This window comes from Equus przewalskii, chromosome 30 (assembly GCF_037783145.1).
Source record: "Equus przewalskii isolate Varuska chromosome 30, EquPr2, whole genome shotgun sequence".
NCBI lineage: Eukaryota > Metazoa > Chordata > Mammalia > Perissodactyla > Equidae > Equus > Equus przewalskii.
This window is the reverse complement of record NC_091860.1, coordinates 13,087,458-13,114,229: the sequence shown is the minus strand read 5'-3', so window position 1 is coordinate 13,114,229 and position 26,772 is coordinate 13,087,458. Positions and strand designations below refer to the sequence as shown.

Genomic DNA, 26,772 nt, shown 5'->3' with positions numbered 1-26,772 from the left:
TCTCTGGGTTTGGAGAGAACATACTTCTCTCTTCTCAGACCATGGTCTGGTGTCAGGGTAAAGGCAGAAAGCTAGAATTTCAGGATCTGAAGGGAAACAGCTCTTACCATTTTTCTATATATTGGATGTGTGGTACACTGATACCACCACTGCTGTTTTCCAGGGTGATTTGGCTAAATTACTTCCATGGGCAGCAGGAATAGCTTTTACTGCACACCCTCAAAAGCACACAGGGTGTTTTGTAAAACTACGCATGCGGTGCTTGTGTATACAATTGTAGGCGTGAAGTGACTGCGTATCAATTATCTTTCTATTGTCTCCTGTGCCCAAATCAGTACCATATACTTCTCTGGGAATCCAGGTAGGTGGAGGGGAATGAAGTCTGAGCCAAAAATACTCACAGCGGAATTTTTACAAGAATACAGATTTTATCTCCATGAATTCAGTCAACAAGTATTTATCAAGGACCTACTATGTGCCAGGGACTCTGTAAGGTACTTGGATGGACGGTGAACAAAACATATGAAGTCCCTACTATCATGAAGCTTACATTCTACTGGGGGAACCAGACGGTAAACAAAATTAATAAATTAAGTAATGTTAAATAGAATTAAAGGCTCTGAATAAAAACAAAACAATGTAAAGGGACAGAGCATATGTGTGTGGGAAAGATGCAGATAAGGAAAATTAGGTAAAAAGACCGGAACTGGGAAAATGCCTTCTTTAACAGTAGGTCCAACTTTTCCTGAAATCAGCAAGAACTGTCTTCAGTGTTCAATGCAAGGCTTCAACACACTGATAATTTAGTGAAGGTTTTTCATAGTGTATAATAATATTGCAAATGAAACGAAGACCTTCACAACAAAACTCATAGATATTTTCAGGTTTCCCATTTAGTACTGCAATACGGCCAGTTGGGTGATCAATTGGATAGATTTGGCACTAAACCCAGATGACAATTACAGCCCTGGGGTACTGTAGCACTTTCTAGACTCTGGATGCCTCCTGGACTCGAGGAACTATAGGACCCCATGTTGATTGGAGCCCTGCATTGATGATACTGAACTGAGGGTGGTTCAGTAATTACAAATACAGTATTCTCCACATCCAATACCTTAAGTACAAGTAGCTATTTAGAGGGTGGCAAAGAAAGCACAGAAAATTTAATTATTGCTGAATTTAAGAGAAAATCCAAATTTAAATACTCACTTTTATTTGATATTGTTAACACAGTAAGACAATGGTTAATTACTGTTGAATTTAAGAGGAAATCCAAATTTAAATAATTACTTTCATGTGATATTGTTAACACAATAAGACAATGTTTAAAACTCACTTTGAAGTGTTTCAAGTTCAGCTCTAGTCAATGCATCTTCCTTTTCCTTCAATCTTGTTTCTTTATATTTAGCATAAAACTGCCCAGCATCCTTAAAAAAGAAGTTATAAATAAATTAACATAAAAGTCAGTTTGCTTTGAGGGTAGTTTCCACATAACTTCATTTTAAAGCAGCATATTCATTTAGCAAGTAGTCTTTCTTTGTGTTTATGTTTTCAAATTTTATGGTGAACAGAAGACACTGAATAAACACGTCTCTATGATTTTTCTCTCTTGGAGAGCTGATTAAAGCCAGAAATTGATGAGTGTAAATTTAAGTAATAGCTTTTCTCTCAGATATGGAAGGGAGGTTTCCTCTTCCTTGTTTTCTTCCATTGTGTATTTCCTCAGCATTGTGCTAGTGCATGGACAGACAGCAGAAAAGCACACTTGCTGAACTGAATTATTTGGTACAGTAAATTACATTATTGTGACTAACAAAGTACTAACACGATTTTCATACTAGTCCCTTAACGCCTAAGGATTTTCAAAATTATTATATGCAAATCTGATTATGAAACCTATATGACCAAGTAGATGAAAGCTGTCACTTCTCCTTCCACCACACTGAGAGGCCAGTTTCTACCATGCAAGGTTGAGGATTGAGGACACATACTGGACACAAATACTAAGGCATCAAGATACAGTGGCTTGAGTCTCAAGGAGTGGCACATAGGCAAGACTTTAGCAGAGTACCGAGAAAAGACTAGGACGTCAATAACCACAGACATGGAAATAAACAAGTTGATGCTCTAGGCATATGAAGATCTGGACAATGAAAAAGCAAAAACAGATCATTTTACACCACCCTGGACTCAAACTTCATCTATTCTATAGCAGTACTGCTTGTAGCTGCCAGGTCACACTGTGCTATGCTTCCACATCTTTGTGTATGCTTTGCCCTCTAGCTAGAAGATTTTTCTCTCCTGCCATTATGCTGAAGAACTTCTATTCATCCTTGAAAACCCTATTCAAGCATCACCACCTTTGCAAGTCTTCCTGATCTTCCCCAGCAGTGTAATTCTCTCTTGTATACTGCTTCTGTATTTAAACACATTTCTATGATGGCTTGCATCATGCTATACTCTCTCCTAGAAAATGAGGAACGTGAGATAGGGGTACTTTTGTGCCCAGAGCATAGTATCTGGCATAAAGCAGGTACTCAATAAGTGTTCACTTAACTGAACTAGATTGAAATATATGAAAAACCTTGTAAAGAAAGAAAGGGCTTGATAAGTGACTGATGTGGGATAAGAAAAAGAGAGGTATCAAGGTATCAGGGTAATATTCCCAGATTGTAAGACTCCTAGAGCACATAAATCATGGACCCATCTGAGAGGGTTTTATTTCTATAGAAATAAAGGAACAAAATCAATCCTTGGCTCTGCCTCAATTCAGAAGTGAATGCATGAACACTTAAACTCCAGAATGGGATTAACTCTTTTCATCTGACTGTTCAAGCTAAGCTTTCTCCTGGGGTCTATGTCTCTTGGGGTTATATCAGAATTCTCCCATCTGATAATGAATTAGGGAAATAATAGGGTATTTCTAATATCAATGAATCAGTTTAATAAAGATGTATCTCTCACTCTTTCCATTCCCACTTTTATGTTCCTATTTCATTTCTACTAGAAGGATTCCCACAGCCCTGGGCCAGCTAAAATACGGTATAATTGGAAGAGCATAGAAGGTCATACACCCAACTTGCTCACCCTCCCATGCCCATATATACTTTAAATTTCAACAGGGTTTTGGGTTAAGGTTTTATGGCCTCTTACTTAACATTCCCTGCACTCCTAAAAAACTCAACCCTGGAAGAGTATTATTTTATATTAAACCATTATATTAAGTCATTTATTCTTTGGTGAGAATGAATGAATGAGCTTACTAGCTTCTTTCCAGGGAGTAGTTTTTTTTTGTTTATTTATTTATTTTTAAGATTTTATTTTTCCTTTTTCTCTCCAAAGCCCCCCAGTACATAGTTGTATATATTTTAGTTGTGGGTCCTTCTAGTTGTGGTATGTAGGATGCCACCTCAGCATAGCCAGATGAGCAGTGCCATGTCTGCGCCCAGGATCCAAACTGGTGAAACCCTGGGCTGCCGAAGCAGAGCGCACAAACTTAACCACTCGACCCCGGGCTCGGCCCATTCAGGGAGTAGTTTCTAATACTAGGGAAATACTTTTCTTTTAAAGGTCAGGAAGGCCCCTTCAGGGGAGCAGGAAAGGTGGCCCATGCAAGAAAAGAAGGGCACAGGTGAACTGTTTATAAGATGTGAAAGAAGGTAGGTGCAATCAAACATCACAGTGTAGTACAGCGAGATACGACCTAGTGATTAAGAGGGCAGATTTTGGACCCAGGCTACCTGGATTAAGATCTCAGCTTTGCCATCTGACTAGCTATGTGACATTCAGCAAAATACTTCACTTCTCTGTGGGTGAATCTTCTCATCCATAAAACGGGGATAACAAAAGCAGAGCTAACTCACAGAGCTGTTGTGAAGACTGGATGTGTGATTATATGTGAAGCAGAATGGCATCTTACACACAGTTAGGCCTTACATAAGTGTTACCTATTTTTATTATTACTTCATCATTTTGCCAAGGACCTTATTCTCCAGCGCAAAGTAAGGGTCACTTTTTCTGCTTTGTACTTCACCAAAACTCCTCCATCAGAATCCCCTGTCTTCTTGCTTTCATGACTTCTCCTTACCTAACCCTCTTCACCTCAATGCAAAAACCTCTTGCTGGGTAATAGCAATCTCTTCTTAGTGGTCCTACTAAATTTGAACATTTCTCTGCTAATGTTTCTTCCTTCTGCTATAGCAGAGAATTCCACTAAAAACTCTTCTTTGAAATACCCATTAGATCCAAAACCACACTTACCAGAGAATGGCAAGGCACCCAATCACCTTAACCTACTCCACCTAATTCCTAGTTTTAATACAGTCCCTAGTCTGTTCAGGCAAAGATCCCATCTTCCTTTCCCTCCATTTCTAAGCATTTACTTAAATGTTCCTCAAGCTTTTTCTTTCCTTCACATCTTACTTGTACTTTCAAATTATAATTACAATATGCCTACTCCAGGAAGCATTACTTCTTTAATAAACCTATGACCTCAAATAATTTTACTTTACTCAAAAAACCCTACATTGCTCCAAACATCCTTGTGTGTGGTCTGGTGTACCACACTTGAAGATGCACTGACAAACTGGAAGATTTAAGAGAAAGTAATCAAATGGCAAGCAGCTTGAAACAATATTTCAAAGGGATTGGAAATGAGATGATTGGGGATAACCTGACAACTATCATAGAATATCTTAAGGGTCATTTCAGGAAAGAATGATGTAAATTACTACATACGGTTCCAGAGATGGAAGTTTTGATTTTAGATAAATGTAGAGTTTTCTAATAATTAAAATTACCAGCAAATGAAATAGACTGACTTTGGAAGTAATACTCAAGAAGCAACCAGGTGGCTATTCTTAAAGGTGTATTCTAGGGAGGATTCAGGTATTCAAAGAGGGTTGAATAAGACCAGTTGTTTTCAACCTTTTTTCCCTGCCATTCATCACGAGGGGATAATTTATAACTGTTAAGTAGAAAAAATAAACACAAAGTCTCATTTTGAGTCGAGAATAAGCCCCAGTTTACCTACACAGGCAATTGTGATTTCTTGTGGATATAAACTTCTCATCCATCTTTGCAGACACTACCTGGCATTTAACAGAAGCTTGTAAATATTCAATGAATGAATGAATGCTTACTTCAATCAATCAGGGCTCAGGATTGCCTAGATTTAGCTCCATAATACTGTATTTAAACTACAGAGTTTACATTATTCCAAACAGAAAAAGTGTGTATAATTGAGGAGCTTATAATACTTATGGATGGAACATGAGCAAAAGTTTTTACTCTAGAAGCAACTCTTTTAATACTTAACAAAAAATTTCTTGAAGGGCCCAAAGCTTGTCTCCATAGACATCAAGCAGGGGACTGATTTTAATTACAGAAAAATGGCTAACTTAAAGAATTTACATGTCATGGGTATTCTTTGTATGTAATTGTAGAGCATGGACTCCTGCACAAGAAGACATTAAACAGCTATATTTACTTATTTATTGAACCATTATTATATGTGTTGGACTTTAAGATATATGCAAATTATATGATAAGACAAGCACTTGCTCTTAAAGCATATATAAAAATAACTATGAGTATTAACCTAAATGTGGAATACAAACTACATGAGAACAGAGATTTTTGCCTTTAAAAAAAATGTTTTTGTATCATTCTAAGGCCTAGAAGAGTACCTGGCACATAATAAGCACTCAATCAATATTTGTTGAATGGATTATTGGAAGAGAGAGTGGTGCTCACCCAACATTCTATCTGTTTCCCCACATTTTCTTATCCTCTTGATATTAGGTGGGGTCATGGGACTAGTTCTCGATGGGCTGCAGATGGAAATATCATGTGTCATTTCAAACCAAAGCATCAAAACACTTGTGCAAACCTCCAGCTCTCTACTCTTGGCAGAGCGGGCAAGGAGGCCACACGTTCCAGATGGGTAGAGCTAGTAGACGGTGAAGACGTCATGGTTCTGAATCTCTAAATGGCTAGTTAGAGCAGAATGCCTCCTTTCCTACCAACCAATGATAGATAAGTGGCATAAACTAGAAAAAAATTTTAAGTCACTGGAATTTCAGGATGATCTGTACCTTACCATAGTCTGTCAGTCTATCCTGATTATAATTCAAGTAGTAAGTGCTATGCAGTTAGTACAGAGAACATGCATTGGGAAGTTTTCAGCTGGCCTGATGAGGAAAGGCTTCATATGATGATGGCCATTTATCTAAGCCTTGAAGATGTAATATTTCCAAGGTTAGTGAGCTGTGAGATGGAAGATATCCATATCATAAACTTTTCTTTAAACATTATTGACATAGCTCATTTAAGTGATAAAATAATAGGCTGAGTTGGCATTATTTGTCATGCTTTGGTTTACTTTTAATTCTCCATATAAACTTCAAAATATCAAACAATCCAAGGAAAACTTAGGAAAAAAGGGAGTTGATCTAGAGTGGTATGAGCAGGGAAACAGTGCCACCTGTCCCAATGGGAATAAGGGACCTGGAAGAGCTCTGAGGAGAGGCAGCTGCAAAAAAGATGGAGGATGCTCCATTCCTTTTTCTGACTCTGACGGCATGAATCTCCTCTTTTGTTTGAAGCTTACAAAATACAATCTTCAACACAGGAAACTATCATAAGTACATTTCTCAAAATCTACCCTCAAAGTCAACTGCTCTAGATCAAATTTTGTTCTCCCTTTGACTTACACTATAATCTCAGAATTACACACATGGTGAGATAAAATGATAATAAAGAACACAGGAAAGCTTCAAAATTCTATACTTTGAATATGAGTCAAAAATTTTTCTACAGAACTATAGTATTACTGAATTCACAAGAAGTAATAAAATAAAAATAAAACAGAAAACCAGAAGCTATGCCCTCCTCTGCCTGAGTCAGTAGTAATCAAGGAGATGTAAGATGCAAGCCATAAAAGCTACTTTTTCCATTTGGGCTGAGGCAGAAGAGACTGCAGAAGTCATCTATCAGCCCCAACCCAATGCAAGAATCCTGCTACAATTTTTATACTAATTACAAGCAGTCTGAATACTCTGATAGGGAGTATAAGATCAGACAGCTTATTCACTCACTATAAAGCTAGTTACGCAGCTAGTTATGCAGCTGTTGGAAAATTTCTTCTTTCTTGGCTTTCATAGTCCTTATATTTTAATATTTATTTTCATTTGCTTTAAGTTTCATTTCTAGCAAACTGCCTCACCAATCTGAGTCTTAAATATTTTTCATCGATAAAATACGGAATTGATGAGACTATGTATTTCTAACATCCTACCTAACTAACGTTTTGTGTTTATCTTTTCTACGTCTAGCCTAGAAAACTATGCTTTATGTTCTGCTTTGGACCTCTGATTAAATATATCTTATGCCCTCCTTTCAGAGGGCAGAAGGAATGGAATCTTTGTTTTATGTTGTGAGGTCTTTCCAATTTTCCTGTATCCCTCTGTCCTTCTGTAGAAGTAACAGTTTCAGCCTTATAAAAATTCAGAAGGGCTTTTCTGTCTTTCTTCATTTGTTTATGTATTCCCTACATAAAGTAAGTCTGCAAAGTTTTAAAGAAAGTTATTAGTGTCCTAAAAGTAAGCTTCCTCGTCACTTGGAAAGTCTGTGTTTAACTCTGAGTAGAAGGGCAGGCCAACTCAGCTTGCTACAAATGTCTCGTAGCCTTTTATAAGCTTTTTTCCCTGCTAATTAACTGTGAATGTTTTGTTTATTTGGTTTCTGACAGAGTCCCCGCCAGCAGAAGCGAAGGGGCTAGAAAGGAAAGGCCTGACTGTAGAGAGGGTGAGCCCCAGGCTCGTCCACAGTTGTAGTTCCCATGGGAGAAGCTTCTTGGGAGGGAGGATGCCTCCATTTATAGACAGTTCTATAAAGTATAGTATTCCCTTCACTCTCCTAAGCAACTTTTACTTTATTTTTTAAGGTGAAAACCACAGCGCTACAGAAAAGATGCCTCTATTTTCTCAGACACTGCTCCTAGGCAACCTGTAAATCCTGATGGGGGTGGGGCTATGCGTGCCAGAAATGTCCTCCAATAATTTTTAGCTTAACTGTGTTTATACAAGATCAGCTTGGTAGTGAGAAAAGGTGGGACCAGGAGTTAACAAGGGGAAAAATTTACAATTACAGGCAATGTACACCTAAATGAGTTTATTTTTTCTTGTCCTCCCCAAAGCCCCCCGGTACATAGTTGTATATTCTAGTTGTAGGTTGTTCTGGTTGTGGCATGTGGGACGCCACCTCAGCACGGCCTGGTGAGTGATGCCATGTCTGTGCCCAGGATCCAAACTGATGAAACCCTGCACCACTGAAGTGGAGCGTGTGAACTTACCCACTTGGCCATGGGGCTGCTCCCTAAAGGAGTTTTATGTTTTATAAATTTTGTTACTGAGAAATGTAACAGCAGGTAGAGAGAAACTTGAATAGAGAATTCCCAGAGAAGCAAACAATCAAGCAGGTAAGTTCTGAATACTTAAGACCTGTTCCATCTCAGAAAATGTAGAGAACCAGGAACAAAGTACGATTTAGACTGGCAACCACTTGGGATGTTTGGAACTTACTGATTTTGTATGAGAAATTAATGGTATTAACAAGCTAAGTTATTATGGGCTCCAACACAAATAGGCAGTGACAAAAATAAACTAAGTTAAAAGAGTTAAATTGAAAATATACATATAGTGTTGATTATATTTCATTAACTGTTTGGTACTTTCATGGCTATGAATATGTTTCAGAACATACACGATCAATTAAAAAATATCCAAGAAGGGCATTTTGGAGGTTAAAAACATTTCTTGGGGCTATAGGCTGAATATAGCCAACACAGAAGACTAGTTTGGTCAGATTCCAAGAGAATGTGTACTCCCTTCAAAACTACCATGAGAACAGAAACAGACCAGTAAGATACGAAAGTGTCATTAGGGCTATACTTTTAATGTTAATATTAAATTCTAGCCTCAAAGCACACAACACTCCTGCGATGCAGTCCAAGTTCCCTGTTACATTCTAACTCGTGTTCCATGTCTTCTGTTGACCATTCCACTTTCTTCCTTAACTATCTAAACACATTTCCTCAAGTTTCCCCAGCTTCTCTGCACGTAGTTATGCATTTTACTCTTCTCTAATGTTCTCTCATCTCTCTGTGCACACGCTAACCTTCAATCTATGCATCAATTTACAAACACTCTCCAGATTCTTTTTCTTTGGTTTCTCATTTAACTTTTTACTTTTCTGCCTATGTGGGTACATGAATGATATGGGGCATAGGTTTCATTAAAGATACTAATATCCACACATTTTTCCCTTGGATATTTTCCATCTGGGAAATATCTGATATTGATGTAACATTATCAAATATTTTACATGTATCAAGTATAATAGTTTTTAATTCTTTGGCCTCATTCTTCTAATCTACCAATTTTTATAATTCTCCCAATATTTTTTCAGAGAAAAGGAAAGGAATAAAATCCAGCACTGGAAGTAATAGGATCGTCTCAAAAAGCGAGGGAACTAAGAAAGACATGCTCTTACTTCTACCCGGCCCGATCACAGAACCACTACGAGTGCCTCCTGCCCATTATGTACTCTGACTCCTCCAGTTCTAACAATACACACATATCTTTGACAGATGTGTATGATGGAAATACTTCACTGTCTTATCAATAAACTTTATTCTGTCTAAACGTCCATCATAAATTTGTCATATCAGATTTATCTACCGGAATGTAAATTCCTAAATGACTATATACGGAGTGTGGAGATGGAGAATATAGTCTTAGATGATAGTAACGGGCTGTGTGATATCTTCTTTTTTTTAAAAAAAAGCAGTTGTACAATGGGGTCTATTCATTTTTCAAGACTCAACTCAAGTGGCTCCTCTTTTTAATCTTCCTTGGTCATCCTAAATAGAGACAATCTCACTTCTCTGAACATCTACAGAAGTCGTTGTTTATATTACATATGTGAAGCTTATATATCATATTGTATTATTATCACACCATATTGTATAATTATTTTAATTCCTGTGTTATAACCTCTACCTGACTCTAAGGTACTAGAAGGCATATTCATCTCTATAGCTCCTTATAGTGCCTTGTTCTGATATGTTTAATAAATTTTTATTAAACCAGCTAAACTGTTTTTCTAAACATATAACAAGAAGAAGCTTTATACATAAAATATTGAGATAACTATTCTCATTTGTAAATTTTTGGAGGGGGACGGAGTGAGGAAGATAGAAAATAATTTAAGTAAACTAACTAGGCGATAAGGAGCTTTCTTAGGTATCTTAAGTGCTAAGTAATAAATACTGAATTTAGGAGCATAAGCTGAACCAGAATCACAACTTTTCCAAATTCTACCGGATAACCATATATATGTATGTGAAGTGTAATAAAGGAATGGGTATTTAAGGAAGAATGGGAGGATGAAAATTGGAGATGAAGAGCTGTTGATACGATAAGCACAAAATTCTGGTACAGATTCTGCCAGTGTGAAAGCCATTTGCTGGAAGTCTCTGAATCTCCCACTTCCATCTTAGACCCTCCTTCTTACCCAATAGCTGTATACTTACACAGAGTATTTGCAGCTCAGTTTTAAGGAGCTTTTCTTGAAATTCAAGGGATTCACACACAGAAGTAAAACTCTCCTAACTGCTATCTGCTTAACTAACTGCCTGTATGCTTGTATGAGAGGGTTGTGTTAGTTCTTAAGCCTGTTTGTGTCAGTGAGACTTGTTATTGTGATTATATGATTAAATTAAATATTATATAAAAAATATGAAAAGTGAGTAGAAAATCAGAGTCATTTCTACGAAAACCAAGTAGATACTTTGGAAAGCTCAATAAAAGAGCTGCTAAAAATGCTGTTGACTAGATGTAAGTTAGTCAATTACAAAAGAGTAGGGGAAATCATAAAAACCTCTAAGGATTATCCAATAACATTGCTTCCCGAATCTAGTTCAACTCTTCTTTAAAGAAATCAACTGGAAATTTGTCCTTAAAGAAACCAAGATTATATGTATGGTTTATGCAAGAAGGAGGGCTCCTATTTAAAAATAAACAATGATCCTATATCACAAGAGTGGTGAATAAAGTATATGCTTAAAACTTTTCAGGCCATATGTATCAATTTTTATACTTAGGGCTCTAGTGGGGCTCTTTTTTGACCACTGTACCGATTGCCAATCAGGACTGCTTCACATAAAGAGGGCTTATTCTAAATTTCATAAATATCTTACATAGAAAGATCTCACAAAAGTGCCACATAAAAACATCAATGTTGTAAATAAGATGTATGTTCTCACATTACACAGTTTTACGGATGATAAATTAATACAAAGGTCACAGCAGACTGAGAAGGAAAAAAAGGAGACAAAAATCTAATCCTAACCCAACTATTCAGTATTGCTTTGCTGATGCTTATGAAAGCATGAGCTATATGTTTATCAATCTAAAATATTTTCACCATTACGATTTGTGTAAGAGTCCACTATAGTACATTATTTTGTTAGTGAACATGAGAAAAACTAGTCTTATGTCCTCAAAGCAGAATTAAAATATCGAGCATTTGCTTAAAAAAAGGAAAATTTTCTATATAATAATGTACACCTGAAATTCACAGTGCTATAAGCCACCATGACCTCAATAAAATAATTAAAAATAATTAATTAATTAATTTTAAAAAGGAAAATTGTCTTGTTTTTCTTCTTGGAGTGCATTTATCAGGAAGAAATAATTAGAACAAAATTTAAAAATTAGATTTACAAGGTTTTGAAAACCTAATGCCTAGCATCTCAAAGTTGAAAGGCAACAGGTACCACCAAGTAAGTAAAAACTTTAAAAATCAAATTGATCCAACAGTTTAAGAAAATAGAGGTTCTAAAGGGACTAAAAAGCTTTTGCAAAATTCCCTATTTTTGTAAGTTTTCTATAAATTTATGATCAGGCAAAACACTTAATCTGTTGGGTCTAGATACCATAGGCAGATAAGTTAAAATAATAACTTGTAACTCTAAGCGATCTGAATATATTGGTTCTATTTTTGCAAATTACCATGCATGCTTACCAAGCAGTATGTTACTTTTACCAAATAAATGTTGTTTCAAATGATTTAGATTAAAATTACAAAGAAATGTTTCAGATTGACATTTTACGCCATATTCTATTTATGATGTCTCATAACTATACTTCTAAATTCATCTACACTTTGGTTCGCCTATTGCATAGACTCTAAAGCTGGCAAAAAATAAACACTCTTAAAAAAACATAAGAATACGTCCTAAAATATTTTTCTGTCACATCTTCTCACAAACATACTGGTATGATAAATACACTTTCCTTCTCTTATTAGGTCCTACATAAAATAGCATACAAGCATTGTGGGGTTTTATTCAAATAAACAATATAATGTGTTAAACAAGTGAAAAACAAAGCTTTTAAATTACCAAAATACTTCAACTTTCTCTGTTAACTGAAAGCAAAACACACAATTACATAAACAATAACTATTAATATGAACTATTTTGATGGAAGAACTGGTAAATAATTTCTCAAAGGTTAGAAAGAAAGGTACTAATGATTTTTAGTTCATTTCTCCTTCAAATATAAAATTTTCATTAGACAGGAAAAAGGAGCATAAAATGTAGAAGTTGGAGTCATTCCTTTCCTTAAAAGATTAGGAAAGCAGCTCTGATATACGAAAAACAGTGGGTAGAACTTGGTAGAAATTATCTGGCTTTCTAGCTTTTTCTAAATATTTATTCTCTAAAATGAAACATTTCCTCCCTAAAATTGCAACTTCAAAGATTCTCAAAATTTATACACCAAAACTATTATATATAATAGTTTCAAATATAATACTTTCAAATATTATGTTTATGTGTTGAGAATTTTCTAACCAGATGCAATAGTTACTATTAGCCAAGTAATAATTTAATAAAATATGCTTTGGTATGCTAACTAGAAAAAAATAAGAGAAATTGCCATGGAAATGTAACACGTACCCACATTCTATTGTCTGATCAAGAGTAACTAGCAACAGAGACTTTGACTACCAGTCTAAGACAAAATATCCTCACTCCTCTTAAAGTTGCAAATAAAATGGAAAGCAATGCATATTTTGCATAATTATACAGATGCTCATGTAAATTTTTTTTATGCTATGCATTTAAATACTTTTAAAATAATGGGTGCAAACTGTTTGAGTCCCGTTCTCTTTTACTGGATACAACTTAAATGATAACAGCTGATTAAATTTTTATTGCCTTTATAACTTTCCTAAAGATAGTATTTTTTTTTCCTTTTTCCAGTGTCTTAGAATTCTCAGGTGTTCTATAAGCAATGTAAAAAACAGTTATAGGAATCGATATCTAAATAATTTTAACCTATTCTAGATTAGGTTTACACTGATAAAAACACTATTCAGGTTCAATCAGCATTATGAAGCAGCCACTGCATATCAGCATTCAGAGAGCAGACATGGCAAAAACTATTTCATGAATAATTAAAATGAAAGCATCTAATATTATATCAGAGAGGTACATTTTACCTGGATTAAATGAGGCAATGCTTTTAGTGTAAGGCAAAACCAAATGCCCAGCTTGCATGGAAGCAAATCATGCCATTGTGGTTTCATCAGCAGTCTAAAGGGAAAACAAAAAACAAAAACAAAGACTCAAAATACAGAGAGAAAGTTGAACAAGAAAATATTTTTATAATAGATGATTTCTGTTTTGAATGGCTATTTCAACAAAAAAATTAAGAAAATTTTCTATGAAATATTTATGACAGTTAACACTTAATCTGACTTATTTTATCATGAAATACAGTAGTTACAACAAAGGCAATATACATAGCAAGCAGGAGAATGGAGGCTAAGATTTTGGGGAAGGCGGCTTCTAATCAAGTTATAAAGATAAAGAAACAAAAGCCCTCTTTCTAACCTGGACTTTTTATCAGTTCTGCAAAATGAATTCTTAAACCTCACGATTACTTCAGCTACAAAAGACTAAACATCGTCAGAGTGTTCCCAAGTGCTGACAAGCAGATATGAAGACTGTCGCATAAACAAACCAATACATAAAAATTAATGTCATTTGCAGTTCACTGAAGCGTTGCTCACTGATGTCACCAGAACGGAAGACAGGCAGGACAGTCTCTGATCTCCATCTCACATCGATCCAGTTCCTGCCCTGCTGTGTGAACTATTTAAGGCCTTTCTTTCTTTCTATGAATCGATAGCAGAAACGGTGGTATCTTTCTGAGTGTTCTGCACATCACTGCCTCTCTACATATTGTCACTCTTGAACTAAACACTGAAGTGATAGCTTCTTGTAGGAATACTTTGTTTCTAAAGTCCAATATACAAATTTCAAACTTCAAGAATTTGGGGGTTTAATTACTTAAATATATACTAACACTTTACAAGGGGAAAAAAACTTGTAGAACTTTTGCTTAAGATTAGAATTTGTCTCATCAACTATGGCACATTATTAGTCTTTTATAAACCTACTACAGATGTAAACATTAGCACATCTGAAATGGATATACTGAGAAGTCGGATCATATTAAAGACATACTTTAAAACAGTTTCAAATTATAAATATTTTTCTATGCTCCCACCTTTCATTCTTTTCTGAAGCACCAAGTTTTGATGCATCCACGCTCTTGCTGCCTGTCTTTTTTTTTCTTTCTCTTTTTTTTCTACTCAGCAGCTCATCCTTAATGTGGAAAGAATTACGGTTACAGGTTATCATTAACACGCACTCTTCAAACGCTATCAAGAGTCTTCTGTGAAGGATAAACATTACAGAGGGAACATTTACGCAAATGTATGTAGGGTCCAACATGACTAAGTAAAATCATCAATCTCTAACAATAACTGTTGCCATGGCATCCAGGCCTTAAACACACATAAGTTCAGCACTGTCAGTCATGGGTATCTCCATAGCAATCAAAGTTTGCTAAGAAGAGAAAGCATTCAACTTACTTTTTCTCATTCATCCAACTTTAATCATGTCACTTCAAAAAGAATGAGTAAACAGATGCTAATTCATGAATACTGATAAATATGCTTGATTATCTTTAGTATATAAATAAAAATCCATAGCAGAATAAACTATGTAGCAGTAGACTAAAAAAAGGTAATAATTTTTTAACCAACTGATCTCTGAAATTATAAAATTATACTCAAGTCTTAGTTAAAACTTTTAAAGTAAACATTCTTTACATAAGGGCCCGTGACACAAAAATTTCTAAAATCATTTTTACATAAAAAATATTTCTATTTGGAAAATGTTAATTAATAAAACATGGCTCTACCTTCTAATTTTCACCCAGATATTGGGGCCTTCACAAAATTTTATAATAACTCAAATATCATATTTCTAAAAAGAAGGATATTTTCTTCTTAAGTCGTGGGTTCTTCTTGACTTAGAAACATATCAAACTCTAAATACTGAGTACAAAGCTATTAGAATGTGGTATATAGAAAAAGTGAAATTTTCATCAGTTGAAAAATAAATCTCTGAAATTCCATATAAAATTAAAGAGGCCAGATCATTTGATTTATTACCTAAACTTACCAGTTGTTTTTCCAGGTAGATTGACCAAACCACAGCATAATGACCCACTGTGAGAATAATGAACAAGAGTAATGCCAGCTCAGCGTTGCTCATTTTTCTCACCCGCCTGTAGTAGAACACAGGCTGTCGCCAATCTGGAAGGCCATTGATCAGAACATCATCATACCTACAGGAGCAAAGATAACAGTTTTTCATGGGGAGTTTAAAATAAAAACAAAAAACTTTATTTGTACCTATATTTAAAAAGAGGAAAGAGAAAAGAATTTCTCCAAAATAGATAACACTTATGTAGATTATGAGCATTCTGATGGTCTATAAATTCAAAACGCTGTACGTAGGTCCTGTCACAGACAACCTTCAAAAAGGCACACAGCAACAGCCTGTGGACACCAGATCTTGCACTGTTACAGCAGCCCAGTGATGGGACTCCTGGAATGACATCTAAACCGAAGGAGCCAGAGTGTCTACCTCTCTGTCACAGCCTGCGGTAAAGACCCCACCACAGAAGTCAGCAACAAAAGGAAGAAGCTCAAAGGGAGAAAAACCAAGCTTAGAGCTCTGTTTGCTCCTATGAATTATACAGTAATTAAATCAAATTCAGGATAAATGTTCTAGTCAGTGCTTTTATTTCCAACCCCTGTCCCATGGTTCCAGGTTGAAATATTTACACATATTTTATCCAAGCTTCTTAATGATGTAAAAGCCTATAAAATGAACACCTTTTAATTTTGTATTGCTCATATTTGTTTAAAAAATAAAAAATTCCCAAATTTGAAAGAGACGTGGAAACAACCAATGTTTATGTCAGATTTCTCAATAAAACTGTTTATTTGTAAACATTTAAGTGGTTATTTCCTCATTTTTGGCTTTGCTGGAAGGGAAGAACATAACACATAAAAGCCTTCCTAGTAACGCATTTTAAATCAGCTTTCTTTAGAATAAAATTTCAACGGGATTTAAATTCACCTGTCAGACAGTTATTAAGGCAAATATTTTTATGGTTAAAAATCAGGAGTAACATTTATGATTGCAAAACTCAAAATGGTCACACACAAACACTGTATGTTCAAAACACGCAACCTGTTAATCTTAATTGAACACAACTCATTAAATATTCTAATCACACTATTTCCAGAATTAAATCTTCACTGAAAGGCCTAATTTGGTGCAACACATTGACCAAAATATTTTAATTAAAAATATTCTGAGTTAGTCGCAGGCCTAATTACAGGAATAGAAATAGGGCCTATATTGTCAGGCAGGTCAGTAGAACTCAGTAGTAGGTTTTTCTCAAGTAAATTGACCGATCTAGGAATAATAGCGCAGCTGCTAAACTGCCAGTCTTGACATGTAAATCAATTTAAATGCAACAACTGCAGTAGCTACTTTGATAGTTATTAAATTGATACCTTGGAGATATGCTAAAAAAAATAAAGCGGAGGATTTATTACAGGCAACTTCTTTTTTCAGTAGAAAAATACTGGTTATATATTCAAAATATATTTTATTAGCAAATCTAGAAAACCTGACTTTTAGATCCACTTAGATTATTAATAATAGTGGCAGATCAGAATAACCAATGTTCAGAGCAAAGGACATTAATTAGTACTAAATTCTTAAACGGCAATTGTGCAGCATACAAGAGTCTACAAATTAAAATATGGTTGTGTGGTAGCTGGAGCAGACAAAATTTGATGTAAAATGTTCTCTTTTTTTCAATATTTATAGCAATTCTTGAACACTAATATCAAGATACAATAATATGATTTCATCAAAAGCTATCATTTCTGTCCTCAAAAATTTATGTTTAAATTTTTGTAAAAACTGACTCATTTTAAATTAGAAATGGATTGGCAAAAAGGTTTCAAGTGGTATAACACAAGATTACAACATGTGAATGAAGTCCAGTGAATGTTAAGTCCTGAATTTATTCCAAACCTACATTCAACTTCAGATTTGTTGAGGGAAAAAAAAGGTGAATATAAAAATCATTATTTTTAGTTAATCTTTCCCATGAAATAACTTCACGTAAAAAGTGTGGTTATTAATAAAGAACATTCAAGAAAGAGGCAACAATTCCCTAAGAGCATTACTAAGTATTGAATTTGTTTTAGGTCTAAACTGTACTGGAAGAAACCACAGCTGAACTCATAAGCTATGAATCTCATATCAAATATTTTATCACTATCACTGTTGAAACGCTATGTATCTGCTAATAGCTACTATTTTCTGCCCCACATATAAATTGTATTTCGTGCACAGCCAAATTCAAGACAGCAAAACCTCATGCCCTAAACACATGAAACAGAACTAGATGTTTACTAGGCGACGTCTGCCACTCTAAACAACCGTCTCCAAGGATTACGCTTAGAATCAATGCTCTATTGATTTTACTATCAATGAACATTATGGCTCACACGACTGGCCATTTCAAGGGAAGATAGCTTCTATTATAGTTCACTTTTTAAAATATACGCTGTTAAAAGATAAATCATTGCCTTCCCGAAACACTGAAAAAATAAAGGTATTTCTTAAAATATACACAGACACTATATTCACGTTATTTTCAAAAAATGTTGTGTTGACAACACATAAAACTTAAAACATCACTGTTATGCTTTTTCTATATTTAACACAACACTGTTAAGATGTTCTGTAACTGAGCTCATAGAAACTGCTCTTAACAATTTGTTAAAACCAGATTAAGAATGTACACACGCACGAATGTGTCATAAGAATACACAAAAGTAAATCTCTATGATGAAAATTTCACTAATGCAAAACATATACGGAACTGTAAAGGCATTATCTTGGAATTTAAAACATTAATTGATCAATTCCACACATCCAACATATGGCCTAATATATGTTTACTTTATTTGATTCTCTTAAAATGTACATGAGAACATAAAATAATCGTTACATAATCATGAGTGAGTTCCATTCCATAATCTGCAATTCATCAAACATATTTAGCCTATTATAATATAAACATTGGAAAGCAAATAAATCTAAAAACGTTTATATTACCAGCAGAAAACAATTTATGTAAATTTAAAATAATAGTATATTTTGAAATATAAAACAGTAACTATGAAGCTAAAATAGAAAATGTGTATATTATGAAAATGAATATTTAAATAATTCTAGCATTTGCCTAAATTGTGAATTTGCCACCATATGAAGTTTTTGAATTTTTAGCTTAAACCAATAATAACAACATTCATTTAGGTCACATTTTGAACCGAAGAGTAAAAATTAACTGCACAAAGATCATAAACAGAAAACAAGTCTAAATTAATTGATCTTACTCTCCTTTATGAAATACATATATATGCTGGAAAATGTGGTACACAGCACTTTATGTATTGTACATAATAGGTGTCTTCTATCTCCTAATTAGGGAAGGTGCTAAGATGGATTTCTTATTCTCAGGTTAATGTTTATTATTATTCAAACACATCTATAATTAAATTTATAATAACTAAGTAATGGATTTGTAAAAGTTTAGCAGATTAAGGCTCAGGTAACTATATTTTTAACTGGATTTGTAAATAAAATGTGATTTTAATTTAGCAAACTAAAAACATAGATTCAACTTTTATGAATACAGTGCCATAAAATAAACAACATTAAAAAAACAACTTTAAAGTTGCACACCTGAGTTAGCAAAAGAACACTGGTTAAAAATTTATAATAGAATCTAAACAAAAGTAAATATGCTAATATTACTAAAGCAGAGTCTGCTGTACATATGCAATGATTGGTATCTACTTACGTCCTTTATTTCAGCTAACACTCAGGGCACCTGTATAGAAATTTATGTCAGAACATAGCTGAGCTGCTATGCCCCCAAATAAGCTAGTTACCTAAGGTGTTCAGAAAAGGCTGCTATGCTATGCTTCCTCATGCTAATAGGAAAACTTGCTATTTTCATGCCTAGCCTTTGGGAGGAAAGAAGGTTTAAAAGTTTATTCACAATGGCACTCCCAGGAATCTACCCAAAAGAAATGAAAAACATCTGTTCACCCAGAGACTTGTATGTGAATATTCATAGCAGCATTGTTCATCCAAGCCAAAAAGTGGAAACAACCTAAATGTCTATCAGTTGATGAATGGAGAAACAAAAGTGGCACATGGAATACTATTCAGCAATAAAAAAGAGCGAACTACTGGTATATGCTACAATATGAATGTACTTCAAAAACATTATAATAGAAGAAGGTGCAAAAGACTACATATTACATGATTTCATGAATATGAAATGTCCAGAAAAGACGAATTTACAGACACAGAAAAGAGATCAGTGACCGCCTGGGGCGGGTCAGAGGGGGGTTACCAGCAAACGGGTTAAGGGAAGGTTCTGAGGTGACAGAAATGTTCTGAAACTAGACTGCGGTGGTTAGCACAACTGTGCAAATTTACTAAAAATCACTGAATTGTACACTTAAAAAGGTGACTTTTACGGTATGTAAATTATACCTAAATAAGGCAGTTTAGAAAATAATATAAAATTTGCTTTTTCCTTAAAAAAAACAACCCAGTTTGCTATTTTATCTATCTATTGCTATTCCCCTTTACACCAAAATTTAAAAGAATAGACCTGATTTGGGGGAAAACACAATCATTTGTAAGGAAAATAAAGAGGAAAACATGTCTATGACAATTTTCCAAACTGCAGATTTCTGGAAGGTTACTTATACATTTAAAAGCACTGATTTAATGAATATTTATAATAAACAATTGTGATTCCAAAGAGCATTTTTTAATACTAGTATGAGATAATCTTCTTTTAGAAGCTAAAACTCACTGCTCTCTCTTTTTTTTCTTTCCTAAAGGATTTATAAACATCAGGTAATTGTCTGTAGAAGAGCATTTCTCCTATATGTTTAAATACTCATAGGTCACCTGGCCTCAGGCGCAAGCTTTACAGGAGTGATTCTCAGCTTGATTAGTTAAGACTTTTGCCTCAAGGAAAACCAGTGACCAAAGAGTTACTTGTGCCTCAGGGGGTATAAATACTACAGCTGTTTGTGTAACTGTCAGATCCATTTTCCCTACTAACACTCTGAAATAAATGCAAAGGGAACTAATTCTAAAAAGAAAACGTGAGATGAGTCTATGTTAATAAAGAAACAACTTATACCTAAGAAGTGATTTGTTCTGAAAATATATAAATAATTTCAGTGATTGAAAGAAATTGTTTCAAAGTTTATTATTGACTTTTTAGATAACAACAAACAAAAGGACAAAATCTGATGCCAGAGAGGTCGGGAGGCTAACTAAAGCTATCTTTACAGACACATTCTTGATGTGTGAAACAAAACTAGGGACTCAGTGAGAGAAACCAACTAGAAAATATGCACAGAATGACCAACACTTCTTTCAACACACTTCTAGGACTCTTTCAACACTATGGATTATCTCAAACTAGAGGAATGTCTGCTTTGGTATCTGGACCAATGCCAACCCTTGTTATAAAGCAAAGAACACTTCGAGAGACTATCCTGAGTCCTCGCTTTGCAATCTGACAAATTGAGGCATTCAAATTAAAGAGTTAAGATGAGAACGGAGAATAGTAGCTAACATTTCAGGATATAGAATAATTCCAGATAACACATTTGAAGAAAGATTCAGAACGTCACATAGCATAATTTTTCGGGGTTGTCTTTAATATATATTAGCCCCCAAAGAAAGAGACAGATTTTAGGAGCCTAAAATCTCAAATATCCAACCAGCATGGCTTGAAAAAAAAAAAAAAAGACTAGTCTAGACTAGCCTAGAATAGAAAATATCAGTCTGTTTCACACACAGTAAGAAGTGTTCTGTAAAATTTTTGTTTTCGTTGTGTGTGTGTGTCTGTCCTGAGGTGCGATGCACAATGCGTTTCTGGCTGTGGGTCTGACTTCACGTTTGAAGCTCACTCAATAGTGCCTCCGCTCCGCACCTTCTGAAGTCGGAGAGGAAAGGGCCTCGGTGCAGCCTCCTCTTGAGTCACTGCACCGTGAACCACGAGGTAAAGACAGTACGACTCCTCTGCAACGGCACAGAGCAGCCTCAGAGGGAGGGCTACCTGCACACTCAAGTTCAACCCTAACGCAGTCCTGGAGCAGAGGAAGGGAAGGGAAGGAGGCAAAAGAAACAGTAGAAAGAAGGAAATATTTTCCTTCCACTCTTACCTTCTACAGACTTATACAAGTCTGTTCTCTCACAAATCGGGTTTATTATTTTCAGTGAGGAAACGTTAAGCAATGGTAATAACTTGAATATCACTAACAGCCTAATTCCAAAACATTTAAAGAACAGCAAAAATAAAAGATCACCAAGCACAGATAGGAACTATTACTGATAGACCAAAAAGGAACGGGCATTTGTTCGAAGCCAAGTGGTATTTGAATTTCCCAGGGCATAGACACTCATGTTAAAAATCTTATCTAATGAAGCCATGACTTGCTAGCATTATGAGTCATGATCCTGAAGTCTGTAAGTATTGAATCAACCTAGTGAATATTTTCAATAGAAATTAACGCTGCTCTGATCACACATTTTAAAAACGTTGCATTTCTTGGAAAGAACAAAAATAAAATACTAACAAATAAAATGTTTAATGAGACATAATTCTTTCCTTTGTAAATGGAGACATCAAATGATAACACCTTATTCAAAAGTAGAAATGAACACTCACCTCTGCCTTCGTTCATCATCCTTTAAAACTTCATAAATGGCCACCAACTAAAATAGAAGGATTACTTTAAAATAAAAATACTCTCAATTGTAAGAAATCACTTAGGAAGGTGAATGCACTATAATGCATATGCAGAAAACCCTATGTGCTCCTATATACGATGAAGAGATAAAATCTTAATTATAAGTAGCATTTTATGTTTTTAGTAGGACCTTAAGAGTTAAAACACACTTGATATGAAAATAAATCTTTCTGAAAGATGCAAAAGTAATAATTATCTTAAAAAGTACTTTTTAAAAGCAAAAGCTGTAATTTAGACAGAAAACTATGACACTTACGGCCCTCTAAGAATTTAGAGATCCTAATATAAAAAATGTTGGTAAAAACATATTTTGTAAAAAATCAAGTTAAAGTATATATATACACATTATATTTCAAAACCAGTATCTCATTTTCAAATGGAAATATTCTAAATATAAGTTACTGTTTCTGCCATAAACATTTACTTATAAATTTGTCACAAAGTACACATAGTAACAGCTTATTTTACTTACTTGTCTAAATTGAGTTTCTGCATTTTCATCTTTATTCTTGTCTGGATGCAAAGTTAGTGAAAGCTTACGATATGCTTTTCTAATGTCTGCAGATGAAGCATCCTGGAGGTAGTGGGGGAGGGGAAAAACACAAAGCAAACTTTGTCAGAAAAAGAAATTCCCAGAACCTTGTTAAGATCTGAGAAGACAGCCAACCAAGTGCAGGACCCCAGGCAATGTAATTTGAGCAATCAGTCTAACAACCAGGCTATGCAACTAGCTTGACCCACATGACTGAACAATTATTCAATCTAATTTGGCTCTCCTCTTAACTTTTCATTACCATACAGTCCTTTAAAGAAGACAGTATTTGGCAAAACTTTTAAAACACTTGCCTTCCTAAAATTAACCAATAAATCTTTTTCGGTAATTAAGAGATCAAAAAGAAACAAATTAAAAATTAATACATCTGTGTGCCTTCAAAGAAGGTCTTTATTTATTTGAGAATCTTAAAGCCAATTTCTGAATCCCAGGCTTACCATATGTGGTTTCTCCATTGTTATTTATATTGCATTCACCATCCAGCAACAACCTATGGAATCTCAATTTCATGTCAGAGAGGATGCCTATTTGAAGGCAGTTCAATTTGCATTTATTCAAAATAATTATAATTAGAAATAGTTATGGAGATTGTACTTAACTTTTTTTTAGTACTTTAAAGGGTGTTTTCAATGGTGTCCAGTTTCCTCAGTCTGGTTTGCAGAAATAAATTTGCCCACTATTTACGCATTATTAATATAATTTAAATATATTTAAAAGGTCACTATAGTTCAGTAAGAGTACATCAGATTAAGCGGATGTTAAAATTACATTTTACGTAATCCTGTGTGCACAGGTAGACTCAGAGAACGTCATTTGACATGGCCAGTATAAAATAAATGACAATGGCAAAGAACACAGTGTCAAGTTGGATTTAAAACTTTATCTCCACTAAATTTAAAAGTTATTCCAATAACTAACATATTTATGGTGGGGCAAAATGATAGTAAAGTTGCTTATTAAATTTTATTCTTGTTTTATAGCTGAATATTTGTCCAATTAATTCCTAAAACTATTTTACTCAAAAGCTCAAATGACTAAAAAAACAGACCCAAACAAAAACCTCTGTAGCTGGAACTAAATAACTGTTAAAGAAATAGAGTTGGAAGAGGCAAAGTGAGACTATAATTAGTCTGTCAAGCTTTCCTTTATAAGCCACTTTCATGACCAATTTTCTGGGGCTTACTGCTCCAGGCTATCACTCTACTTAAAGGTTCAACTTAGGTGTGAATATTTTTGTGACTTGTGGAGGACTGAGGAGCTATAAAATTAGCAGAGTCAGTTTTGCAGTTAACATGGTTATAATTTTCATTCTTATTTGCTTTATGGAATTGATGTGTTCCCTACCTTAAATGATAGGTAACATGTGGTAGAAAAGGATGATTATTCACTGAAAATCTGTGATGAAGATTTGTTGAGCAAAGAGGTCAAGTGTCAAATGAATAATGATTCTCTAATTGGGACTTAAAGTTTAGATTTTATTAAAGTGGGACTACATCATAGAGAAAACTATTCCAAAAGTAGATTTCTTACATAGTAAGAGCTTACGCGTTTTCTTGTGCTACAAAACTAATAAATGCTCATTATGGAATATCTATGACTGACTTAGAAATAAAAATGACTAACAGTCACCTTAAGCATATCCCTCCTTCCAGTCTTGCCATGCTGACCCCGATCCTCCATTTTCCTGCCACAGTATGTACCCTAAATGTAAATGTGGCCAGACTGCTCTCCTATTTCAAATCCTTCAGTAGCTCCCAAGTGCCTTCATCATCTGTCTTTTCCAACCTTTTTAGCGTTATCTTCCACCATCTTGGTCCATCCTCCTGGTCCCCCAGATCATTCCATGTTGGAATGCAGTTCCCCAGCCTCATGTTTTTGTTTTGCACACAGCTGTATATGCAAACAGTTCCCTCCTGATGAAGGAAATGATCTCTCAGGCTACACACAAATATTGCCTATTTTCCTCCTTAGAACCTGCTCAGTAGGGTTATTTCACCAATAAGCTCCACCCTAAGTGGGCAGAACTGAAAAACTTGGAGATTTCCCTATCTATAAAAAGAGGCTCTAAATAAGTCATACTTCAAACTACCTTATGTATGTGTCTCATTTTAGTTAGTTACTTAATGAACCTTAACTTATGTTATCCTCATAACAGACCTATGAGTTAAGTATAGTTGTCATCAGGCCCATTTTACTGGCGGTAAGTGAGGCAGGGAGAGGTTAAGTAACTTTCTCAAGTTTATAGTGCTGGTAAATAGACAGAAATAGAGTTCAAATCCAGAAAATGTTGTGTGAGAATCAGAGCTCTCTCTGTCTGCTCTTTAGATTCAGTCAATAGGTTTGGGCTGAGTCACTTCACAAGGGGCTACGGCTTTGGGAAGATAGTGAGAACTATTACATTCTTATTGATCTGATAAACTACATAGAACGTATCCACATAACTACATGTGAATATGGTCAATCGTAGTTTTAAAGAGAAAGACCCTGATATGCGTGGGCTTTTCTAATACATTTTACATCACATTTAACAAAAACCTGGGCTGGCCCCATGGCTGAGTGGTTAAGTTCGCAGGCTCCACTGTGGCAGCCCAGGGTTTCACAGGTTCGGATCCTGGGCACGGACATGGCACCGCTCGTCAGGCCACACTGAGGTGGTGTCCCACATGCCACAACTAGAAGGACTTACAACTAAGATATACAACTACGTACCGGGGGGATTTGGAGAGATGAAGCAGGAAAAAAAAAAAAAGAAAAGACTGGCAACAGTTGTTAGCTCAGGTGCTAACAAACAATCTTTAAAACAAACAAACAACAAAAAAAGCCTATGAAAGTAATATGTTTGTCAGAATTGAAACAATGTGATGAGATGTCAGAGAAAAAGTAGAACAGGGAACTCCAAGGTCCTGTCCCTGCACAGAAACAGCAAATAACCTGGCAAAAACTGTGAGAATCAACTGTATCCAGACTCTGGAAACTAGTCAAAGGTTTACAGCAATCAGGCAACCACTTAATAAGGAAAACTGCAGCTGCTCCACGGTAACAGTCTTAAAGGCACCAGTCTGAGTCCTTGGTGTGGGTTCCTGGTGCTGGAGGAAGCAGAGCAGACCCTGTTCTCAAAGAACCAGGGTTGTTTATTTTGGCCTGTCTGTTGGTTCCCTCACGGACTGTGTAAAGACCTTACCTTTATTTTACCACACTCAGAACTCTCCCAGGGCAGAGAGGCAACCATCCAGGCCGTTTGTCAAAAACACTTAACAGTAAATTTATTAGCTGGTGCCAAATGAGGCAAGGGATAGCAGTGGGGGCACAAAATAGACAAACGGAAAAGCTTGGAAGGAAAGACTGGGGAGTGAGATGCTTTGGGAATATGGGCTTTGAAAAGTTCCCACATATTCTGAGGCCACGTGTGTGCCCAAGGTAGAGTACACACTCAGGAAGACCTGGGGAAGGCCTTAAATTCTCACCTCTGGCTGATCTTCAGGCTCTGCAAATCAGAAAGGAAAGGCAAAAAAAAAGAGCTGTAAACTACCTAAGTGAGTATTGAAGCCATGCGCCAACATATCCACAGAACCTACTGGCAAAGACTTGGAGTTGTGGTTTTTTCCCCCTTGTTCCAAGCCTTTAAAGAAATCTCTGCTGAATCATTAGCTGACCCCTAGGCTAATCAGACTTCAGTGGCCCCACATGGCAAAGAACATACACTTTACAAAAGTAGTTCAGAAAAGTCACTAGACAAACAAACACCACCAACCAAAAGCAGAAAAAATCAAACCAACCAAAACCCTGGGGAGGTGGGACAATCTGATTACCACAATATATATTCAAAATGTCCAATATTAATTAAAAAT

General features: G+C 35.2%; 1 protein-coding gene across 1 annotated transcript in view; it reads right to left on the bottom strand.

The window, feature by feature from the left end:
* DNAJC1 (DnaJ heat shock protein family (Hsp40) member C1) overlaps positions 1-26,772 on the bottom strand; it is a 188,701-nt gene that overhangs the window by 101,361 nt on the left and 60,568 nt on the right. Inside the window, exons 2-7 of the mRNA XM_008510636.2 lie at positions 22,844-22,945; positions 22,290-22,336; positions 15,605-15,770; positions 14,643-14,740; positions 13,570-13,663; positions 1,337-1,427 (exon numbers count right to left, since the gene is read on the bottom strand). Of these exons, the coding sequence (XP_008508858.2) occupies positions 1,337-1,427; positions 13,570-13,663; positions 14,643-14,740; positions 15,605-15,770; positions 22,290-22,336; positions 22,844-22,945 (598 nt within the window). The remainder of the gene's footprint in view (positions 1-1,336; positions 1,428-13,569; positions 13,664-14,642; positions 14,741-15,604; positions 15,771-22,289; positions 22,337-22,843; positions 22,946-26,772) is intronic.